The sequence below is a fragment of the Amblyraja radiata genome, chromosome 15 (genome assembly GCF_010909765.2).
Source record: "Amblyraja radiata isolate CabotCenter1 chromosome 15, sAmbRad1.1.pri, whole genome shotgun sequence".
NCBI lineage: Eukaryota > Metazoa > Chordata > Chondrichthyes > Rajiformes > Rajidae > Amblyraja > Amblyraja radiata.
In genome coordinates, this window is record NC_045970.1 from 19,249,568 (window position 1) to 19,270,371 (window position 20,804).

Below are 20,804 nucleotides of genomic sequence, written 5' to 3' on the forward strand. Positions count from 1 at the left end.
CTCTTCTGGTCTGTCTTGTTGCTATTTGTTTGGTGTTTCTTTATCTCCTTGAATGCAAACTAGGCAATTTCTTCTGCTTTCTGACATTTACCAAGGATGTTGGATATTTGCAATGGTGTAATTATTTGAGCTAGATCCTGAGATTCCAACGTTGTTGCCTGGGAGATATTTGCTTGCAGTTGTAGCCATTATGATTCACACCTATTGAAGATTTGACTTTGGTGTATCCGGAGGAGGATGTGCCAGTTTGTTCAGCAGTGGATAGGTTAGTACTGGCTGAAGAAGTCGGCATTGGGATGATTGTCAGTCGAAGGGCACTAATCATGGGTGGATTTGTAGAGTTGGAGGAACAGCATTATACTTCACATGGACAGTTGGAGGTAGATTGTATACAAAGGGAATAGTGCATAGCTTCTGAGCTATTGTATACATCTGGATGATTTTCTGTTGAGGATAATTCTGGATCGACATTGCTAATTGATCTGTTGGCAGGATGATGAAATAATAGGTTAGCAAGATCCTGGAGAGTGCCTTCAAGGAACCTAAGGCTAATGCAAATGTTTCTGTCTTGGTTCTTGGTTCTTGGTTACTTGGTCCTCCAAAATATTCCAACTGGAATTTAAACTGGAGGTGGTGAAGGGAGGGATTAAGCCAGAAAGGGTTATTGGGAAGAAAGTGCTACTTTAAATTTAGTTGCATCTGGTTGGTGGAGATTATTCCATGCTTTAATTGTGCGTGGGAAGAACGAATTGCTGTACACATCTGTCTTTGTAGCTGGGATCACAAATTGGATCGAATGCCCTCGTCTGCTCCTAATTGGTTTGGGGTTGGTGTAGGTCTTGTGATCTATGTCTAGCTGACCATTTAACATTTTGTAAAAACAGGTCAAACGGTGAGCTTCACGTCTGTCTTGGAGAGGGTTCCACCCCAGAGAATTCAGAAGTTTGGTGACACTCGCTTCTCTCTCATAGGTATTAGTAACAAATCGAGCGGCCTGTCTTTGGACACGTTCGATGGATGAAATGTTTTTATCTGTGTATGGGTCCCAAGCTGCAACTGCGTAGTCCAAATGAGGTCTAACGAGGGTGAAATACAGCTTCTCCTTGACAGAAGCTGAACAATGATGAAAGTTGCGCCTCAGGAAGTTTAGGACACCTGTTGCTTTCACTGTTGCATGATGAGTCTGACCATTCCAACGCAGATCATTCTGCAATTTGATGCCAAGATACTTGGTTTGTTTGGATTCTTCAAGGGCGACACCAAGTATGTTGTAGGATGTGACGCCTGGATTCCTCTTTCTGGTGACATGCATGGTTTCACATTTGGAAGGGTTGAACTGCATGCCCCATTGTTGTGACCACTCGACCATAGTATCGAGATCCTTTTGGAGAGCATCTTCATCATCAGTTGACTTAATTGGACGGTACAGCAAACAATCATCAGCGAATAGTCTGGTCGTACTTGCGACTTTTTCATGGAGCCTGGGTTAAGGTTAAGAACAAGCCCTATAGCTTAACTTATGTTGCTCAAATGCAGGGCAACTTGCGTGGCTGCATTGAATTTTCCCACTTTGACTATAGATTGCATGTTGTTCATCAGCTCAAGTTTGACCAGCCTCAGCATTGCCCTTCAATATCATTTTCTGACTAACTACTGGAGACTTCTCAGTGATCTTTCCAATAGCATGCATGACTTCTTCTGACCCATTCATGACCTCGGGCAGAATTCCCTTCACCTCATGCACACTAACTTTTCCCAGTTGCATTTTCAGTGCCTGTTATAAAGAGAAACTGAGACATGCAATACTTGACCAATTCCACATATGCTTCTCCTCAATTGCTCTGCTGTGTTTATTTCTTATTTCTATGTAAATGGAATTGCACTCTTGATATTTATTCCCCAGCATCAACTTCTTGCCAGGCCCCCAATCATATCCCTTGGATAGACACAAAATGCTGGAGGAACTCAGTGGGTCAGGTAGCATCTTGGAGAAAAGGAATAGTTGATGTTTCGGGTTGAGACCCTTCATCAGTCTGATGACCCACTGAGTTACTCCAGCATTTTGTGTCTATCTTCAGTGTAAACCAGCATCTGTAGTTCCTTCGTGCACATATCCCTTAGGTTTGTTAACAGAGCCTTTTATGTTCTTATAATTTGTTTATATGTTGATGGTGGCTCCGATGTTTGTGGTCAGTTGTGAAGAGCTGGTACTTGCCCTGTGGCCTATCTCATCAGTTCTAGGGGCTCTGAGCATCCAGCAACAGTAGTATCATCAAAGAGGCTAACCATGCAATCACTGAAGAATTCACAAAGGCAACAAACGAGGCTGTAAAAGCTGCAATGTTTACCAAATTTTAAAATATTTTATACAGTATGAAATAATGATTAGAACATCAGCTGATGGTACAAGTGATTAGCAAATTCTAAGACATGTAAATAAACATTCTATTTGAGAAATATTTAACTGAAGGAATAATACTCATGTTAATAGAACCAGGGAGGTTCCACTTCATACAACTAAATGCAACTTTCTGCATTTTGATGAAATTATACTGTAGCTTCTAAATAATTTTGGTTCTGGTAAGTCCACTGACCTGCAGATTTTAATGCGAAAGACTGCAATAAAAACCATGAGAAGGAAGATGTAATTGAAAGTGATTCTTGCATGCTTGCACTCCATTATTTGCTGTTAGATTCCTACAGCTTCATTTTCATTTCTTTCCACAAGCACAATATCCTTGAAGGAATTTTTAGTAAAGCGGAACCCAGGGTATCACTTTCCCTTCCCCCATCTTGCAAACTGCCTAGTTTCCCCTGGAGCCATCAGGAACTGAATGGCTGTGATCTCCTGCAGCAAAGGCAACACACAAAACCAATAGGGATTCTTTCAACATAAACATGTCTGGTCTCAGGGCTATCATCAGAAACCAAACATCATTTTGACTTAGTGGCGAGCAAGTGAACAGTAATATTTTTTATCTGCTTTCCCTGTAGACTCCAAAGGAGCAGAATTACTCTTTTGGGATATACAATGAAAGCTTAGTCCTTGTCAGCTACAGAAATCTCTGCAGACCGGATCACTGCTGGTTATTGGTAACTGAATCCAGAATGCCTAATGTTGCACAGCTTCTTGGTGATGTTCTGCCTGAATTGAGTTTAGGTGACAGATAAAATTCTCTTGATTACTGGACCAGCAAGGGTACGTTAAATTCGCATCAATGTTCACTTCCAAAAGCGGCATGAATCAATTTTAGTTTCATCGTATATTTACAACCTACGGCAATAAAACGATGCTGTAATATTTTTAGAAGCTTTTAGTTTTAATATTTCAAGATTTTGAATATAATTTGAGTTTGAGCGTTCATAGTTTTCACTTCCTAATACCAAATGTTTAGTGAGACAAATTTTGATTATTAGTTTCCTCCTTTAAAAAAATAGATTTAGTGGGCACAAATGACAGATTTCCAGTTCCACTTTTAATCAGTGGTGCTTCTCCCTAATTGCTTCATGCTCACCTTTTGAATTTTGCCTAATTAGTAACTCACTGCGTGCTATCAAGTTTCATAATGCTCTTAACTATACCAGTCATAAACTGTTATAAAATGTTAGCTATCGAAGATTTGAGTGCAATTTGGAAGTCCTATTATAAACCCTTGGCCTTTGCGCCATTGATCCCACAAAAGTCAATCATCTTTCACACAAAAGGGGATTCAGATTGTTATTTGCTCTCATAATCAGGCCTCCTTGAGGAAATGTAGCGTCCTCATTAATTATTGTCATCTCTGAACCTGAGTTTGATTCTCCTTGATGCCTCAAGATTTTATACTTCAATAAGATCACTCCTCAGTGTCCTACACTGCAAGGAGTGAAATCCTAACCTGCCCAATCTCTACAACTTGGGCCCTGACTACATCCTTGTAAATCTTATCTGCACTCTTTTCAGCTTAATGGCATCTTAACACAAATGTTGAAGTACAGTTTCGCCAATGGCTTGTACAACTGCAAAGTAACATCCCAACTCTGTACTCAAATCCCTAACTAATGAAGGCCAGAGGCCTCCTAGACCTCCCCTTAACCCTTTGATGCTACTTTCAGAGAATTACTGTATTTCCCGGCAATTAATACGCTATTTTTTACCCTAAAATAAGGACCAAAAATGTGCCTGCGTCTTGGACGCCGAAGGTTAGATTGTTAGCCAAGAAAGATAGACTTGGCTATCCCTCAGTAGAGCGGCTGTAAAAGGACAGCAATGCTGACGGGAGAATTCCTTCCACAGCGTGTGAAGAGTCTGGCCGGGGTCAGCACGGCTGGGCCGCCAGGGGTAAAGTTACGAGGAGGGCAGGAGCGTTGAGAAGGAGGGGGTCAGGGATCATGCCAGTAACTCACTCAGTAGCTCGGGTGGCTGCGAGCGGCCACCGGGACCGGACAGCAGAACTGCAGCTAGGCACGGGGCTTGCAGGCGACCTGGGAACTGCAGCTAGTCCCGGGGTTCACAGGCGATCTGGAAACTACAGCCAGTCCCGGGGCTCGGAGGCGACCTGGGAACTACAGAAAACTAATTGAAAAACACGTGAAAACTATATTATTAGTATGTATTATTACTAATTTATGTATTATTAGTATGCATTATTACTAATTACTAATTTAGTTAGTATGTATTATTACCTCCATTTATTAACTATGCTAATAGATGTGGCCTGCCATGCTCACAAACATGGGTCCTGGTCCCTATGCAAAAAAGATTGCCGACCCCTGGACTAAACCAAACCCTTGATCCTGTCCCGACAGCCTTTTTTTTCCAAATTTAGCAACTCAAAATGGGGGTGCTTCTTCGACGCAGGTGCGTCTTCATTGCCGGGAGATACGGTAGTTAATATAAATAACATACAATAATGGGCCCAGCACCAATCCCTGAGGTCCACCACAGTCCAAAAAAACCCTTCCATCATCACCATCAAGCCAGTTATATATACCCAATTGTCCATTTCTCCCTGAATTCCAAGTAATGTAACTTCCAGAGTAGCCTACCATATGGAATCTTATCCAAACCCTTGCTGAAGTCCATAAACACTGTCTACTACCCTGCCCTCATTGACCTTCTTGATTATTTCTTCAAAAAACTCAATCAAATTTCTGTGACCTTATCCTCCGTGTACAAAACCATGCTGACTATTCCTAATCAAGCCCTGACTTTCCAAATGCATGTATATCTTATCCCTGTAAATAGATACAAAAAGCAGGAGTAACTCAGCGGGTCAGACAGCATCTCTGGAGAAAAGAAATAGGTGACGTTATGGGTCAAGACCCTTCTTCAGACTGAGAGTTGGGGGTAAGGGAAACGTGAGATATAGATGGTGATATAGGGAGATATGTTACTTGTCACTGACCCACTGAGTCACTCTAGCTTTGTGTCTATCTTTGTTTTAAACCAGCATCTACAGTTCATTCCTACACATTTCAGCTAATCCCATGAATCCTATCCAGTAACTTACCTGCCCCAGATGTTGTGCTTAGAAGTCTATAGTTCCCAGGTTTTTCTTTGGAGCCTTTCTTAACTAAAGATGCAACATTAGCCACCAATCAATTTGCCAGCACCTCCCCCTTGGCTAAGGATGATGCATGTATCTCATTCAGGGCTCGTGTATTTTCTTCGCTAGATTTACAGTGTTCTTGAATGTACCTGATCAGGATTGGAAGATTTATTTGCCTTTATGCATTTTCAGACATCCAACACCTACTCTGGTGTAATGTAGGTGACCCTCAAGCCATCCCAGTAAAAACCTTCCTGAGTTCCCTAGTCTTTATGGTAAAAAACAGAGGAGAAATATTTAAAGATAGACTCAAAATGCTGGAGTAACTCGGTGGGTCAGTCAGCATCTGTGGAGAAATATTCACATGGACTCCACTTTAGAATAACAGCACATCTCAGTTTTGATGGAGTTCTCCTGTACTAAACTGGGAATTGCCATTTGGATACAAGACCCCGATGATTTCAATAAGAGCAATTCAAAGCCTGGACACAATCAGATTCTGCATTGAGACATGGACTTCTATGTTTGTATAGAATTACTGGAAAATGCAGTACTCTAATGTTTTAAATTAATTGTGTTTTGGTTAACATTAATGGTTTAGTAAATTTAATTGCAAAAAAAACAAAAACTTTTAAACACCTACTAGACTAAGTGGGACCCGTTGGGTCCCAGCTTCACATGGAAGGACTGGTCCCCCAACACAATATTCCACCTCTCCACCAATTAAAATATTGCTGGCCAGTGCGGGGGGCGGGCTTTCTGGTGCGCTAGCATGGTTTTGTGCGCTGAACGGACTGGTTTCCAGAGGGCCAGTATGGATATTGTGGGCTGAATGGATTCTTGGGCTGGCAGTTCAGTCACTGAGACCACTCACACTCACACACCATATATATGGCAGTAAACTTTCTTGAATACTCACACGGCTGAGCAAGGCTTCTCCACATTGGGGCTTCCGCTGTCAGCGGCACTTCCGCAATCAGTATGACCTCTGCACTTACCAGAAATTACGCAATCAGTGCGACCTCTGCACTCACCGGAAATTACGCAATCAGCGCGACCTGTCCACTAAGCGGAAGTCACGAAATGAGCGGGACTTTTGAACCAAACCCAGTCGAGCCTAATAAAGCATTTATTCCTTCCAAACACAGTTGGACCTAATAAAGCACTGCAGTTTCAAGCACAGGCAGGCCAGCAGGCCAAACAACTCATGGCATGGTCATTAAGGGCTAACAAATCATTTATTGCAAGTACATTGCAGACTCACATTTCAGTTGATTCACAGATTAGAACGAGAGTCGTGGCCTCGGTCACGATCTTGCAGAGTGACTGAGTCACATCCAGGCATCCAGGGTTTTATAGTCCTGCCCCCCGCTCCAAGGGACATTACCTTAATCGCGGTGATTGACAAGCGAGAGGATCTCAAGGTTTTTTAAACACTCATAACTTTTTTATTTTTAATCGATGGGAAAAATCCTTGGGGCTGCCTCAGCGGAGGGGGACTGTGAGTAGGATGGCCAAAAATCATAGCGATATATGGTAGTGTTTTTTTCTAAAATCAATATACAGCGCAAACAGGAAGTGGTCAAGATGAGACTTTTAATTATATAGATGTTGGGGAGATTTAAAACATCGTGCTAGTCCTGCTTTAAAAAGTACAAGTACAGCATTTGCAACTGGCATAGTCTCACTCTCAGCTAGCCTGCTATCAAAGATATTCAGTATGGTTTCAGAGTGAAGTCCTCCTCATTAGTCTGTTGTTGTTGCGCAGACCAGACAAGAATAGGTGGAGGAGACTGTGGATGGCAATTCCAAGCGGGGGCACTGGCTAGCAACATTTAGATACACAGATACATAGACAAAAGGTGCAGGATCAAGCCATTTGGCCATTCGAGCCAGCAACGCCATTCAATGTGATCATGGCTGATCATCCACAATCAGTACCCCGTTCCTGCCTTTTCCCCATATCCCTTGATTCTGCTAGCCCTAAGAGCACTATCTAAATCTCTTTTGAATGCATCCAATGAATCGGCCTCCACTGCCTCTCTGTGTGAAAAAGTTTTTTTCTCATCTCAGTTCTAAATGGCCTACTCCTTATTCCTAAACTGTGGGCTCCCCCAGCATTGGAAACATGTTTCCTGCATCTAGCGTGTCCAATCCCTTAATAATTTTATGTTTCTATGATCCCCTCTGATCCTTCTAAATTCCAGTGAATACAAGCCCAGTCGCTCCATTCTTTCATCGTTTGACAGTCCCGCCATCCTGGGAATTAACCTCGTGAACCTACACTGCACTCCCCCAATAGCAAGAATGTCCTCCTGCACTTGCCACCAAAGTGGATAACCTCACATTTGATCAATGAACTAAGTAATATTTTTAATTAAAAAGACCATTTGAAGAAACTTGCAGATAATAGCTGAGCAAATGCAAAACATAATTAAATCAAATAATATCTCTTTTTCTTGCCATTATTCATAAAACAAATGCAAACATATGAAAATAAACATATGAAAATAAACATATTCAAATGCAAACATATTCACATCCACTATTGGCGGTTATTAGTCCTATATTACTTTGTAATGGAGTTTACATTTAACAAAAGCAAATCATATTACGTTTTAGCTACTAAACAAACTTCACACCATTCTGGGAATTTTTGAGAATGAAGAAGAAACTGATAAGTGTGTATTTTGTTGATGCAGATTACATTACATACATACTTTGCAAAGATATATTTTTGTTAGAGAGGCTAGATCAGGTGATTAAATTAAATGGGTGAATGCAATGTGTGTTGTTGATTAATGCAATGGAAACATATCAGCATACCAAATAATATTGCTTTGTAGCAACTAAAGATAATTTCCGAGAATCAAGAAGAAATTGAATAGGGTACAGTATTAATTTCTTCACATCTTGTAGATGCAGATCACGTAAGATAACTGAAGCCACATTTCTGCGACGATATATGTTGGTAGGGAAGGCAGTGAGGTCATTAAATTAAATAAATCAATGAAATGGCTGTTGTTCATGAATACATTTGAATCATATTAGTTCAGCTATTACAAAAATCGATCAGGGCTTGATGAAATTGCAAATTCATGTACATTACTGGACAGCAATTTAAGCTATACTATTAGTTGGCATTCCCGAGAAGCTGCTTTCACTGTTTGCTTTCTTGGCCACCATTGGCATGCATGACATGTAATCTTTTGGGTTGCATGGCAACTTTAAAACTGGTCTCTAAGAGACATGAAAGCTGCCTCGTATGACTCTTTCTATGATTTATTTCCTTCTTTATAAGTGAAGAAGTATCGAGCTTTTATTTTGCACAGAAGTGACATCATTTTGGTAGAAAATCGGTTTCTGGAATGTGGTGCGAAGAAATCCAGTAGAAGCTTTGAGCAGTGTGTTCAGTCTGCAGTGTGCTGCGTTATTTTCTTTAAGATGAAGAATTATTGGTCACCAATCGAGACAGTACAAATCTTGTACTCTAAGTGCATATTTTCATTGGTTTAAATCAGCAGGTCAGGCAGCATCTCTGGATAACATGGATAGGCATCTTCTTCAGACTGACTGTAGTAGGAGGGAGAAAGCTGGAATAGAGGTAGTGGGTGACAAAGCCTGGCAAGTGATAGGTGTATACAACTGAGGGTGGAGGGGGTTAAATGGTGGACTGGTGGACAAAGGCTAGAGATGAAAAAGAATCAAAAAAGGTGCCAGATAAACAGAGAGGTGGAGTGACATGTAAAACCAGAGGGAAGGATATAGGTGGAATAACATTGGGAAGGGGAGTGGGATTGAAAGGGTGAGATAGTAGAAGAAATGTGTGTATACCAGGGTGGGGGTTGGGCACAGGGAAGAGAAGGGGGGGGGTAATTAAAATTGTTCCTCCAGTTTGCTCATGGTCTCACTCTGGCAATGAGGGAGGTACATGACAGAAAGGAGGATATGGGAGAAGAAAGAGAAGTTAAAATGGTTAGTAACCAGGAGATCCAGAAGGCCTTGGTGGACTGAGAGCAAGTGATCAGCGAAGCAGTCATCTGATCTATGGTCAGTCTAGCTGATGTATAGGAGGCAACATTGGGAGCACTACATGCAGTGGATAAAGTGAGAGGAGGAGCATGTTAACCTCTGTCTCACCTGGATGGAGTCCTGGACTCCCTGGATGAGCAGTGAGGGAGGAAGCGTAGGGGAAGGTGTTGCATCATCTGCAGTTGCAGGGGGAGGAACCTGGGGAGGTGGTAGCTTGGGTGGAAAGGGATTTGTGAACCAAAGGGTTGTGAAGAGAGTGGTGTCTACGGAAAACAGAAAGGGGTGGGGATGGGAAGATTTGATTGGTGGTGGGATCACATTAAATCTCAGTCATAATCCTGTAAACCATTATTTGTGATCCAGCAAAAGTATCACCACATATAGACCTTTGGAATTCTAATTGCATGCAGAATTTATTTATTACAAAATCCCTTCTAGAAATGGCTTACCCTTTTAACAGTGCAATGAATGAAGTTGAGGAAAATCTGGATGTTTTCATATTGAGAAGAGCAACTACGTAGGCTCTTATGTAGTGAGGAACTGTTAGTTCAGGGAGTGGAACAATTTGCTCACTCATTGTATTCTTGGGGTATATCTGTTCGCATACAATAGTTTGGTATATTTACTGAGTTAATAATCGAGATAATTTAAATTTAGCAAATTAAATCAACTGGAATTTGGAAGAAGAAACGGTACATGCAATGATGGCTATGCAATTTTTTTAGACTAACTAGGAAAATGGACAAGGGAGAGCCAGTGGATGTAGTGTACCTGGATTTTCAGAAAACATTTGATAAGGTCCCACATAGGAGATTAGTGAGCAAAAATATGGCACATGGTATTGGCGGTAGAGTGCTGACATGGATAGAAAATTGGTTGGCAGACAGGAAACAAAGAGTAGGGACTAACGAGTACCTTTCAGAATGGCAGGCAGTGACGTGTGGAGTGCTGCAAGGCTCGGTGCTGGGACCGCAGCTATTTACAATATACATTAATGATCTAGATTAAGGGATTAAAAGTGACATTAGCAAATTTGCAGATGACACAAAGCTGGGTGGCAGTGTGAACTGTGAAGAGGATGCTATGAGGATGCAGGGTGACTTGGACAGGTTGGATGAGTGGGCAGATGCATGGCAGATGCAGTTTAATATGGATAAATGTGAGGTTATCCACTTTGGTGGCAAAAACAGGAAGGTAGATTATTGTCAAATTGGTAAAAGGGGAAGTACAACGGGATCTGGGGGTCCTTGTTCATCAGTCACTGAAAGTAAGCATGCAGGTACAGCAGGCAGTGAAGAAAGCGAATGGCATGTTGGCCTTCATAACAAGAGTTGAGTATAGGAGCAAAGAGGTCCTTCTGCAGTTGTACAGAGCCCTAGTGAGATTCTTTTGATGGAGTGCAGCGTAGGTTCACCAGGTTAATTCCCGGGATGGCGGGACTGTCATATGTTAATAGAATGGAGCGGCTGGGCTTGTATACTCTGGAATTTAGAAGGATGAGAGGATATCTTATGAAACATATAAGATTATTAAGGGTTTGGACATGCTAGAGGCAGGAAACATGTTCCTGATGTTGGGGGAGTCCAGAACCAGAGGCCACACTTTAGGAATAAGGGGTAAGACATTTAGAACAGAGATGAGAAAAAACTTTTCCACAGAATTATGAGTGTGCAATTCTCTGCCTCAGAAGGCTGTGAAGGCCGGTTCTCTGGAATCTTTCAAGAGTGATTTAGATAGAGCTCTTAAAGATAGCGGAGTCGGGGATATGGGGAGAAGGTAGGAATGGGGTTCTGATTGTGGATGATCAGCCATGATCACATTGAATGGCGGTGCTGGCTCAAAGGACCGAATAGCCTACTCCTGCACCTATTGTCTATTGTCTATTGAAATGGTCATGTAGTTATTTCAGGGAAGTAAATCCATAGACTTCATATGAAAAGAAATGTGTTGATTCATAACTTTCATCTGAAATTGCCGAGGAAGTCACTGAATTCCAGACAGTTGAGGATGGGGAATAAATGACAGTCTGCATCCCATGTATGAATTAAAGAAAATATGATATGATTCAAGGGAATGGTTCACACCCTGTATCATTTCCTTCTTTACCTCCAACATGATCAAGTATCTGGTAAATCTAAAGTGAGGGATGGAGAGAAAATAAAAATCATTCTAAAATAAAATAATTTGTATCAGAACAGAATGTTCAATGATACACTTAATTCACTTTACAGCCAATTAAGTGCTTTTAATGAAAAGCTACTGTTGTAAAGGAAATAGATAATAAAGGAATGATAAAGGATTATAATAATTGATTATAAAGGAAAGTTACTTTGGTGCCAATTTTGTTCCCTTGCAGGGGTGTCGATCAGTATTGGGGGATGATGGCAATCGAGTCAGCGGCCAAGTGTCAAATAGCAATGAATAATGGCTCCTTGAGGATCAGATAATGTATATAAAATATGTTTTAAATGATTGCTTTTCTGGTGCTTGATGGACCATTCTACAAGTTACATTGAAATGTTTCCAAATTTTCTTTATTAAATGTTATAATTAGTTTGGAATTATTAGCTGAATTTTCCATGGTCTCTTAATTTTCCTGCTGCTCTAAAATGATTGGGCTATCCGATTTCACATTGATGCATAAGCAGATGGTGTTGCATATGAAGTAATCATTCTGCTTTAAAAAAAAAATCCAGCTGAAGCTTGACTATTTAATATTATTGCTGTACAAATGATTCTGACTTTCACCTTTTCTTCATTAATTTAAGTGGATTAATTTCATGCAACAGGGTAAATAATTCTGTGGGAGTTCCCACTTATCCTGAACACACTACATTGGCGGTGACTAATTTCCCAGATGTAGAAGGAAGGGCGAGATTCATTTCCTTTCAATTAGTCTTTTTAGCTTTACTCATTGTATTAATCAGGCAGGGAACAGACTGATGCACTTGTACATGTTAACTGTGAAAGTAATCAATATTGGCTGATTGAAAAATGGCAAGTAACATTTTCTTCAACATTTGATCATAAATTTAAATATAATCATAAAATAATTTTCAAACATTCCTTTTTCTATTCTGTTTTGTTTCATATGATCTAGGCCGACCCTTCAATACATCACTAAGAGTGTGTCACAATGTTAGGTGATCATCATTTTCCTAAGTTATTAAATTAGTTGGCTAAACAGATGGGCAACTTCCCATCATATTCATATTGGAACCAATGTTCATTAGTTGTGAAAATATTTTGGAACATCCTAGAATGAAGGTATTATTCGTGTGCTTTTAGTACCACTGTCACAACAGCCAGGTAAAGAAGTAGAGGAAAGTAAAAGGAGAAACTAGAAAGATTAATTATGTAAGGACAATGAAGAAAAGGCTGACAAGGTGCAACAAGAAATGCAAATTATGCCATCAACATGTTAAAGGTAATCTTATGGAAGGTGAAGGAATGGCAAAAATAATTAGTATTTTACTTTTTGGTGAAAGAGCATATTATGGAAGACTTTGAGGAGAAATTCAACTGACTAGCCAAGGTGGCAACAAGCCAGGTAAGTTATGAAACATTTGCTGGAGCTCAGTATTCATAAAGCATTAGACCTGACAGACTAAAACATCATTTTAGAATTTGAGGATAAATAGAGGTAAAAAATTATGATCGCTAGTTTGTTAGATATTAAAAGAAATCAAGGAACATGGATTAAAGCAGTGCTGAAGTAAAAGGTAAGGCATTATCTTATTGAATACTGGAGCAGGTATGGGAGGCTAAATGCCTAATCCTGTCTTCATCTCTTAAAGCTTTGTTAATTGACTACATCTAAAGACTGGATCATCTTGTATCTCTCTTCAGAAACAAAGGAGGGAAAGATCATCCTTGTAACAGTTAACCCAACAACAATAGTGGATAAATTGTAGAATTTATAGTTAAGCAAGATTGAATCATGAATCATCAAAGGTATGGAATTATCAAGGGTTGCCTGAACAGAATTGTGAAAGACGTCTTGCCCGGCAAATTTAATTGGATCCTTGGAGAACTTGGTAAAATATTGAACGATCTGTCCTAAATTCTATTTGTATCTTAAAATTCAAGGCAAAGGACAGTTATTATGAGCATAAACCAGCCCCAGGTATTTACAAAAACAAGTTTTAGACTGGCAAAATAGTCCAATGCTCTTGTGTTCCTATTTTCACTTGTTATTGGAAATGAAACTGGGATTTCTGAAATCTGTCACAGGTGGGGAAGGGGATGCCAGACTGGGCAGGTGAATGAATAGTACAGGTGCACTCCTTCCACAATTTCTGCTAGGCTTTCATGTGTTGCTCCCGATTCCCAGAGCCATGCTGGAAGCTTCTCCATTTTGAGCATTCGTAGGTCAAAGACTCTTAGCTTTTCTGCTAGCCATGGCTGGCGTGTAGAATAACCCATCCATTTAAATGGGTGACCAAAATTGAATGAAAAGGTAAGTGCAGGTAAGGGATGCATTTATGTTTCCTTTAATTTTTAAAACTAGTTTTTAAAATTATTTATGGAGTTTGTTGAATTCTGGAGATGTTAATTAAAGTTATTATTTTTTTTAATAACTTTCAAAATTAGTGCATTTTGGAGGCACAAGAAATTGCAAGTACTGGAATCTTGAGTAAGTCACAAATTGCTGAAGGAACTCAGCGAGGCAAACAGAATCTGTGGAGGGAATGGACAGGCGACGTTTCGGGTCGGGAGCTTTCTTCAGACTGATTGGAGGGGAGAAAGCTGGGAAATGTATTTATTACTAGTCACAATTCAATAGCTGTTCATTCTATTTGAGGGTATGGACATAAGGGAATGCTGAAAGAATTGCACCCTTGTGTATGGACTTGTGCTCTGTGCAATATTTTGTTTCTAATTATTCACAACATTTCAATATTATCCAGAATGTAGTGTCTGATGGTGCATTTGTTGTAGTACTCGTGAAGCAATTTAAAACAATTTAAATTCATAATCGCACCATGGCGAGTTATGAAAGTAACTAAAATGATGTGCAAATTGCAATATTACAGAGCCCCAAATGTTTCACCCCTGCCTAGCATGTTATTTTTATTTGATTATTATTGCTCTTTGAAGAGGGCCTTGTAGTGTTGGCTGCTTCAAATGAGTCTCATGGTCATAAAATGGGAAAACATAAAAATATATGAAAGGAAAATAGCTCTGAGAATATGTTATGGTGAGAAAATCATTTATTAATGTAATGAAAATTACATCATCGGGCAGATTTTATGCATTTTTCAAATAGGAATACCTGATTTCACTTATAATATGAAACGATGATCCAGTTTACCAAAATCTGCTGGCAATAAGTACAAGTAGCAGCACAGAGAAATATATGATAAAGTATAAAAATAGGATTGGTATTTAAATGAAATAATTATTCTCACTATTTAATTTGAGTGCCTCTGCCCTATTATTTTATCCTAACACAAGTTAATCTGCATGAAGAGGGGGCTCGACCTGAAATGTCACCTATTCCTTCTCTCCAGAGATGCTGCCTGTCCCGCTGAGTTACTCCAGCATTTTATGTCTATTTTTATCTGAATTAAGGCATCCAGACTTCTACAGAACTATTATGTGGATTAAGTTGTCTTCATTTTCCCTTATTATATATGGAACAGATGTAGAAAGTTTTCAGTAGAAAGTTTTCATCGTTTCAGTACTATACTGCATCACATGCAAATCATAATGTAATTCTATTTTCTTTCCGCACTAGGAGGCACTGAAACTATACAAGCCAGATTTTATCTTTCAATCACAAAAGCGTTTGCAAGAGCTTGAAATTAAGGCAACGCAGAGGAGAGTTCAGATGCATGAATGCAGACTGCAACAAAGGAAAAGAATGGGACCTCGCGTACAAACTATACCTTTACCTAATCCATTAAAAAAACGTCAGTGCACCACACCGCATCCTCTGAGTGGTAGGTTTTTTCTCATTGCAAACCTGACTATTATATTGGAGAGAAAATGCAAAATATCTTGTGGAAATTGGATTCATTTTAATACTTTCCTCATAAGAGCAAAAATCAATTCATTCTGAGAGGTTTGCTTTTGATTTTTAAACTTTCTCAGTCTCCTTTGGGTTTTCTCCTGCAGGGTAATATGCTTCCATAAAGTTTCTGCACCACTGAATTTAAATTAGAACATTTAAATTTGATGGAAAATGTATACTAACCTCTGCCTAGTAATACACAGCTGACATCCATAATTATATTCCCTTCCAGCATGTAAAGAGGTCATTTAAGCCCTCAGAGTAATCTCATTCTCCCACCAATTTTCTCAATGCCCTTTTCTCACCACATTTCCATCAATTGTCACCTTATTTTACTACTTCCCTTCCAATCACATTAGTGACTAATTAACCCACCAAAGCACCAAGAGGTTTGAGGAAACCCATGTAATCACAAGGAGAACATGCAAACTCTGTGCATTCAGAGGTCAGGATTAAACCCAGGTTGCTGAAGATGTGTAGCAGCAGCAGCATTCTGTTGCATATCATTTATTCAATTTTGGACCTATGTCCGGGTGCCTTCAAGAGGTAGGCGAAGAATAGCAAGGACACCAATCTTTGAAATATTTTGGGAATGTTATTTCAGACACATCCAATCAAATGAAATTTGTTTTTGTCAAGTTCAAGCTTAATTAACTTGACAGTAAGTAAGTAATTAAGTAAGTAAGTAAGTAAGTAAGTAAGTAAGTAAGTAAGTAAATTTATTGGCCAAGTATTCACATACATGGAATTTGCCTTGGTGCTCCGCCCACAAGTAACAATATGACATTCAATTCAATTCAATTCAATTCAACTTTAATGTCATTGCACAAATACTGAGTATGGGTACAACGAAATGCAGTTTTGCGTCAGTCCGTAGTAGTGCAATATAGAAATTAAAAAAAAAAGAGGATACAGAATAATAAAAAATACAGAATAATTAAACAATGGGGACGGAGGGATCGGAGGAATCTATCGGCGGGACTCCAAGTTCAGCAATGCGACGGTATGATTGTAGAAGCTGTTCCTCATCCTACTGGTACGAGACCTGAGGCTCCTGTACCGCCTCCCTGATGGGAGGAGGGCAAACAGTCCATGGTTGGGGTGGGAGGGGTCTTTAATGATCTTCCCAGCCCGTTTCAGATACCGTTTTCGGTGGAGAGCATCCATGGCAGGGAGCGGGGCACCGATGATGTGCTGCGCGGTTTTCACCACCCGTTGTAGTGCCTTCCTGTCCGCAACAGTGCAGCTGCTGTACCATACCGTGAAGCAGGCGGTCAGGATGCTCTCGATGGTACACCGGTAGAAGTTGGTCAGGATATGGGGGGACAGGTGGGCTTTCTTGAGCCTCCTCAGGAAGTAAAGGCGCTGCTGTGCCTTTTTGATCAGCTTGGAGGTGTTGAGGGACCAGGACAAATCCTCCGAGATGTGTACCCCGAGGAATTTGTAGCTGGAGACGCGCTCCACCTCAGTCCCGTTTATATGGATGGGGGTATGTCTGCCCCCTCTGACCTTCCTGAAGTCGACAATAAGTTCCTTCGTCTTCTTGGAGTTGAGGACGAGGTTATTATTGGCACACCAGGTTGTCAGGTGCTGGACCTCCTCTCTGTAGGCTGACTCATCGTTGTCACTGATCAGTCCTACCACCGTGGTGTCGTCAGCAAACTTAATGATGGCGTTGGATCCGTACTTAGGGATGCAGTCGTGGGTGAAGAGGGAGTAGAGGAGAGGGCTGAGCACACAGCCCTGTGGCACGCCGGTGTTCAGTGTTATAGTGGTGGAGGTGAGGCTGTTGACCCTAACAGACTGTGGTCTGTTGGTGAGGAAATCCAGTGTCCAGTTGCAGAGGGAGGTGGAGATGCCAAGCCCGCTGAGTTTGGTGATCAAGCTGGCGGGGATGACAGTGTTAAAAGCGGAGCTGAAATCAATGAACAGCAACCTGATGTAGGAGTTGTTGTTGTCCAGGTGGGTCAGGGCAGAGTGTAGGGCCGCCGATATGGCGTCCTCTGTACACCTGTTGGCCCGGTAGGCAAACTGATGGGGGTCCAGTGTGGGGGGGAGGCTGACTTTGAGGTGAGCCAAGATCAGCCGCTCAAAGCACTTAGCAATGACAGGGGTGAGTGCCACTGGGCGGAAATCGTTGAGGCTCCCTGTGGCTGACTGTTTGGGCACTGGCACAATGGTTGATGTCTTGAGGCAAGTGGGGACAACACCCTGGGCCAGTGAGAGATTGAAAATGTCAGTAAAGACTGGGGATAGTTGTCCAGCACATGCCCTAAGCACCCGGCCAGGGATGCCATCGGGGCTGGCAGCTTTGCGCTCATTCACCTTGCTCAGTGCATCTTGTACAGCAGAGGTGGAGAGACTGAGGGGTTGTTCATTCGGGGGTGGAGCAACTTTGATGGCTGGGGTTTTGTTATCTCGGTCAAAGCGAGCATAGAAATGGTTTAGCTCGTCAGGAAGGGTGGCGTTGTCTGGGGGAGGGGTGTTAACTTTCTGGTAATCGGCAAGGGATTTGATTCCTTGCCACATGCGCCTGGGGTCAGAGTTGTTTTGGAAGTGCTCCTCAATCCGCCGTTTGTGATTGAGTTTAGCATTCCTAATTCCCATTTTCAGATTGGCCCTGGATGAGCTGTATCCCTCAGCGTTGCCAGATCTGAAAGCGGCATCGCGAGTCTTCAGTAGGAGTCTGACCTCCCTGCTCATCCACGGCTTCTGGTTAGGGAAGGTCTTTATTTCTTTGTGGGTAGTGACATTATCGGTGCAGAATTTTATATAGTCCATAACTGTTGAGGTGTATGACTTGATGTCCACTTGTGAATTGAAGGTGGACTGGGTAGCAAACAGACTCCAGTCAACTGTAACATACAGTTACGAATGACACAAAACACTAAACATTAATAATAATAAACCATTAATGATAAAACACCATTGATCAAGCATGTGAACCAACAAAATACCAGATCAAAGGGAGGCTACAGATTTTTGGCTGTTGAGTAGAGCAACTGGCTGTGGCAGACATAAAAACAGGAGTCGCCTTCTAGAGGGAAGTGATTCAAAGAGTTTGTGGCCAGGGTGAGAGGGGTCAGAGATGATCTTGCTCACTCACTTCCTGGCTCTTGCAGTGTACAGTTCATCAATGGAGGGAAGGTTGCAGCCAATAACTAATTGCAATAAATAATTACTGAAGGTATTGCTGACAGATAGCAGATAATAGAAACCAATGATCCTTCCTGCTCGTGTTGGAACAAAATAGAGTGGCCACATGGAGTTGGTGTTGAAAGTAACAGGCGATATATTTAAACTGGTGCATTACCGGGAGGCCAGGCAGCTAAAGCTGACTTCCCAAGTGTGACTTTGGCGCCGTTTTTATATTCTTAGTTGACAAGATTACACAGAAACTAGAGCAACAGTAAAACTAAGTCTTGCTTACAGAATAAAATGATTATCCACAAGTCTAACTTCGTTGACAGGAGATCCAATTTTCTGTTACAACAATGGGTGCAGACTATAACATAATCAATGAAGTTCCTGAAACGTGGCTTTTGTTTTTGTCTCATGTCTCTACTTTGAGGCTTTGTCTGCAGTTCCCTGTCACCTCATTAGCACAATCCATATCTCTATTTATTTATTATCCCTCACTCTTCTTTCCCCTACAACAGTATGTATGCAGTTTGGTGCAATGCAATATAATATTATATGTCCTTGCACTGTCACTGTGGATTGCCACATTCTGGGCATTTGCATTTCACAAATTAAGAAATATCAATCGCATTATTGTTTCCATGGATGACCTTCCTATAAATTCGTTGCATTCTCTACTGTTAAAGAGTGATAAAAAATGAGGTGAACTTTAAGGTATCCTGCATATTTGCATGAGGGGGAGGGGGAAAGCCATTTGTTAGAAGGAAGAGATGGCATCAAATTATAATAGTAGCAAATGTGCATCACTGGAGAGCACAATGTGCACAATGAACTCTAGCATTCAATGTGGATCTCAGAAAGCGATCTTGCCTTGCCAGATGCAAACATATCTTCCCGAGGCTTTGACAGAGGTAGGAAACAAATTGATCACACACATTTTGTATTTTTTCAAAGTTGAAACATGTTACATTGGAATCTTTATACTTTCACATTTTGACTGCAACACCTCATTCATTGCAATCTAACATAAACTATCAATGCTCATGCTGCACAATGGACATTTCATAGAATTACCACAATATAAAGTATTGGACAAGGTCATTTAACCTAATCAGTATAGGCTGCTGCATATGCTTCACTTGAACTTCTACCCATTCTTCTTTGTCTAATGGCCCTGTCTCACGGTGCGAGTCCACCCATGAGTGATCCCGAGTTTAAAACAAATCAAACTCGTGGTAATCACGTAGCATTAACATAGCGGGAACGTCGGAACTCGTGGACGCAGCTTAGCAACTCGTAACGCTAATGGCAGGTACTCGGGAAACTTGTTAACTCGTGAAAATCTTTCAACATGATGAAAGATTTCCACGAGTCAAATTTACTCTTGAAGTAAAGATTTTAAACTTTTAAACTCGTTGTAAGAACATAGTAGCCCGTGAGTTTACCGTAGTGACTCGTGAGTCTACCGTGGGCACTCTTTAACTCAGCGGAACAGAAGGATTGAAGGAACGGGTGACGGGATGACGTTTCCAAAATTCTGCTGCGTTTTTGTATTACTCCAGCACTGTGTGTTCACTTTTTGTCAACCAGCATCTGCCCTTTCTTGTGTATGAGATTATTTGCATCCGTGGCAATTGATTGTCGTTCGCTCCAGTTTCCTAGGGGTTCGGGACAGGACTGGAGTTGGGAGGGAAAGGTGGGGTGGAGGGGAGGGGAGTGGGGGGAGGTTGGGGGGGGGGGGTTAGTATGGGAGACAAGTATAGGAGATGTGTACTGACTGTGTGGGCAGACACTTTGGTAGTGATTGCCCATGGGGTTCACAGTCGAGGACTTCATAATGCAGAGAGCAGTATAAATTGTTGCCGCAAAAAAAGATTTTGTGTGGATCTCGTATATCTGGGTATTGAAGGCGCTTCTGGTCTGTAGTGTGCAATAGTCACCAAAATAAACTGCATCTTTAGAAAGGAAAATTACAAGGGCCTGTTTCCGCGCTGTATCTGTAAAACTAAAAACTAAACAGGGAGTATGAAGAACAGTGGGGAAATAGGCCCAGAAATTTCAGTAGTGTGAAGAAGGGTCTGGAC

At 41.2% G+C, this 20,804-nt stretch overlaps 1 protein-coding gene across 1 annotated transcript in view; it reads left to right on the forward strand.

The window, feature by feature from the left end:
- c15h10orf90 (chromosome 15 C10orf90 homolog) overlaps nt 1-20,804 on the forward strand; it is a 169,756-nt gene that overhangs the window by 133,758 nt on the left and 15,194 nt on the right. The window contains exon 7 of the mRNA XM_033033700.1: nt 15,304-15,508. Coding sequence (XP_032889591.1) covers nt 15,304-15,508 — 205 coding nt within the window. The remainder of the gene's footprint in view (nt 1-15,303; nt 15,509-20,804) is intronic.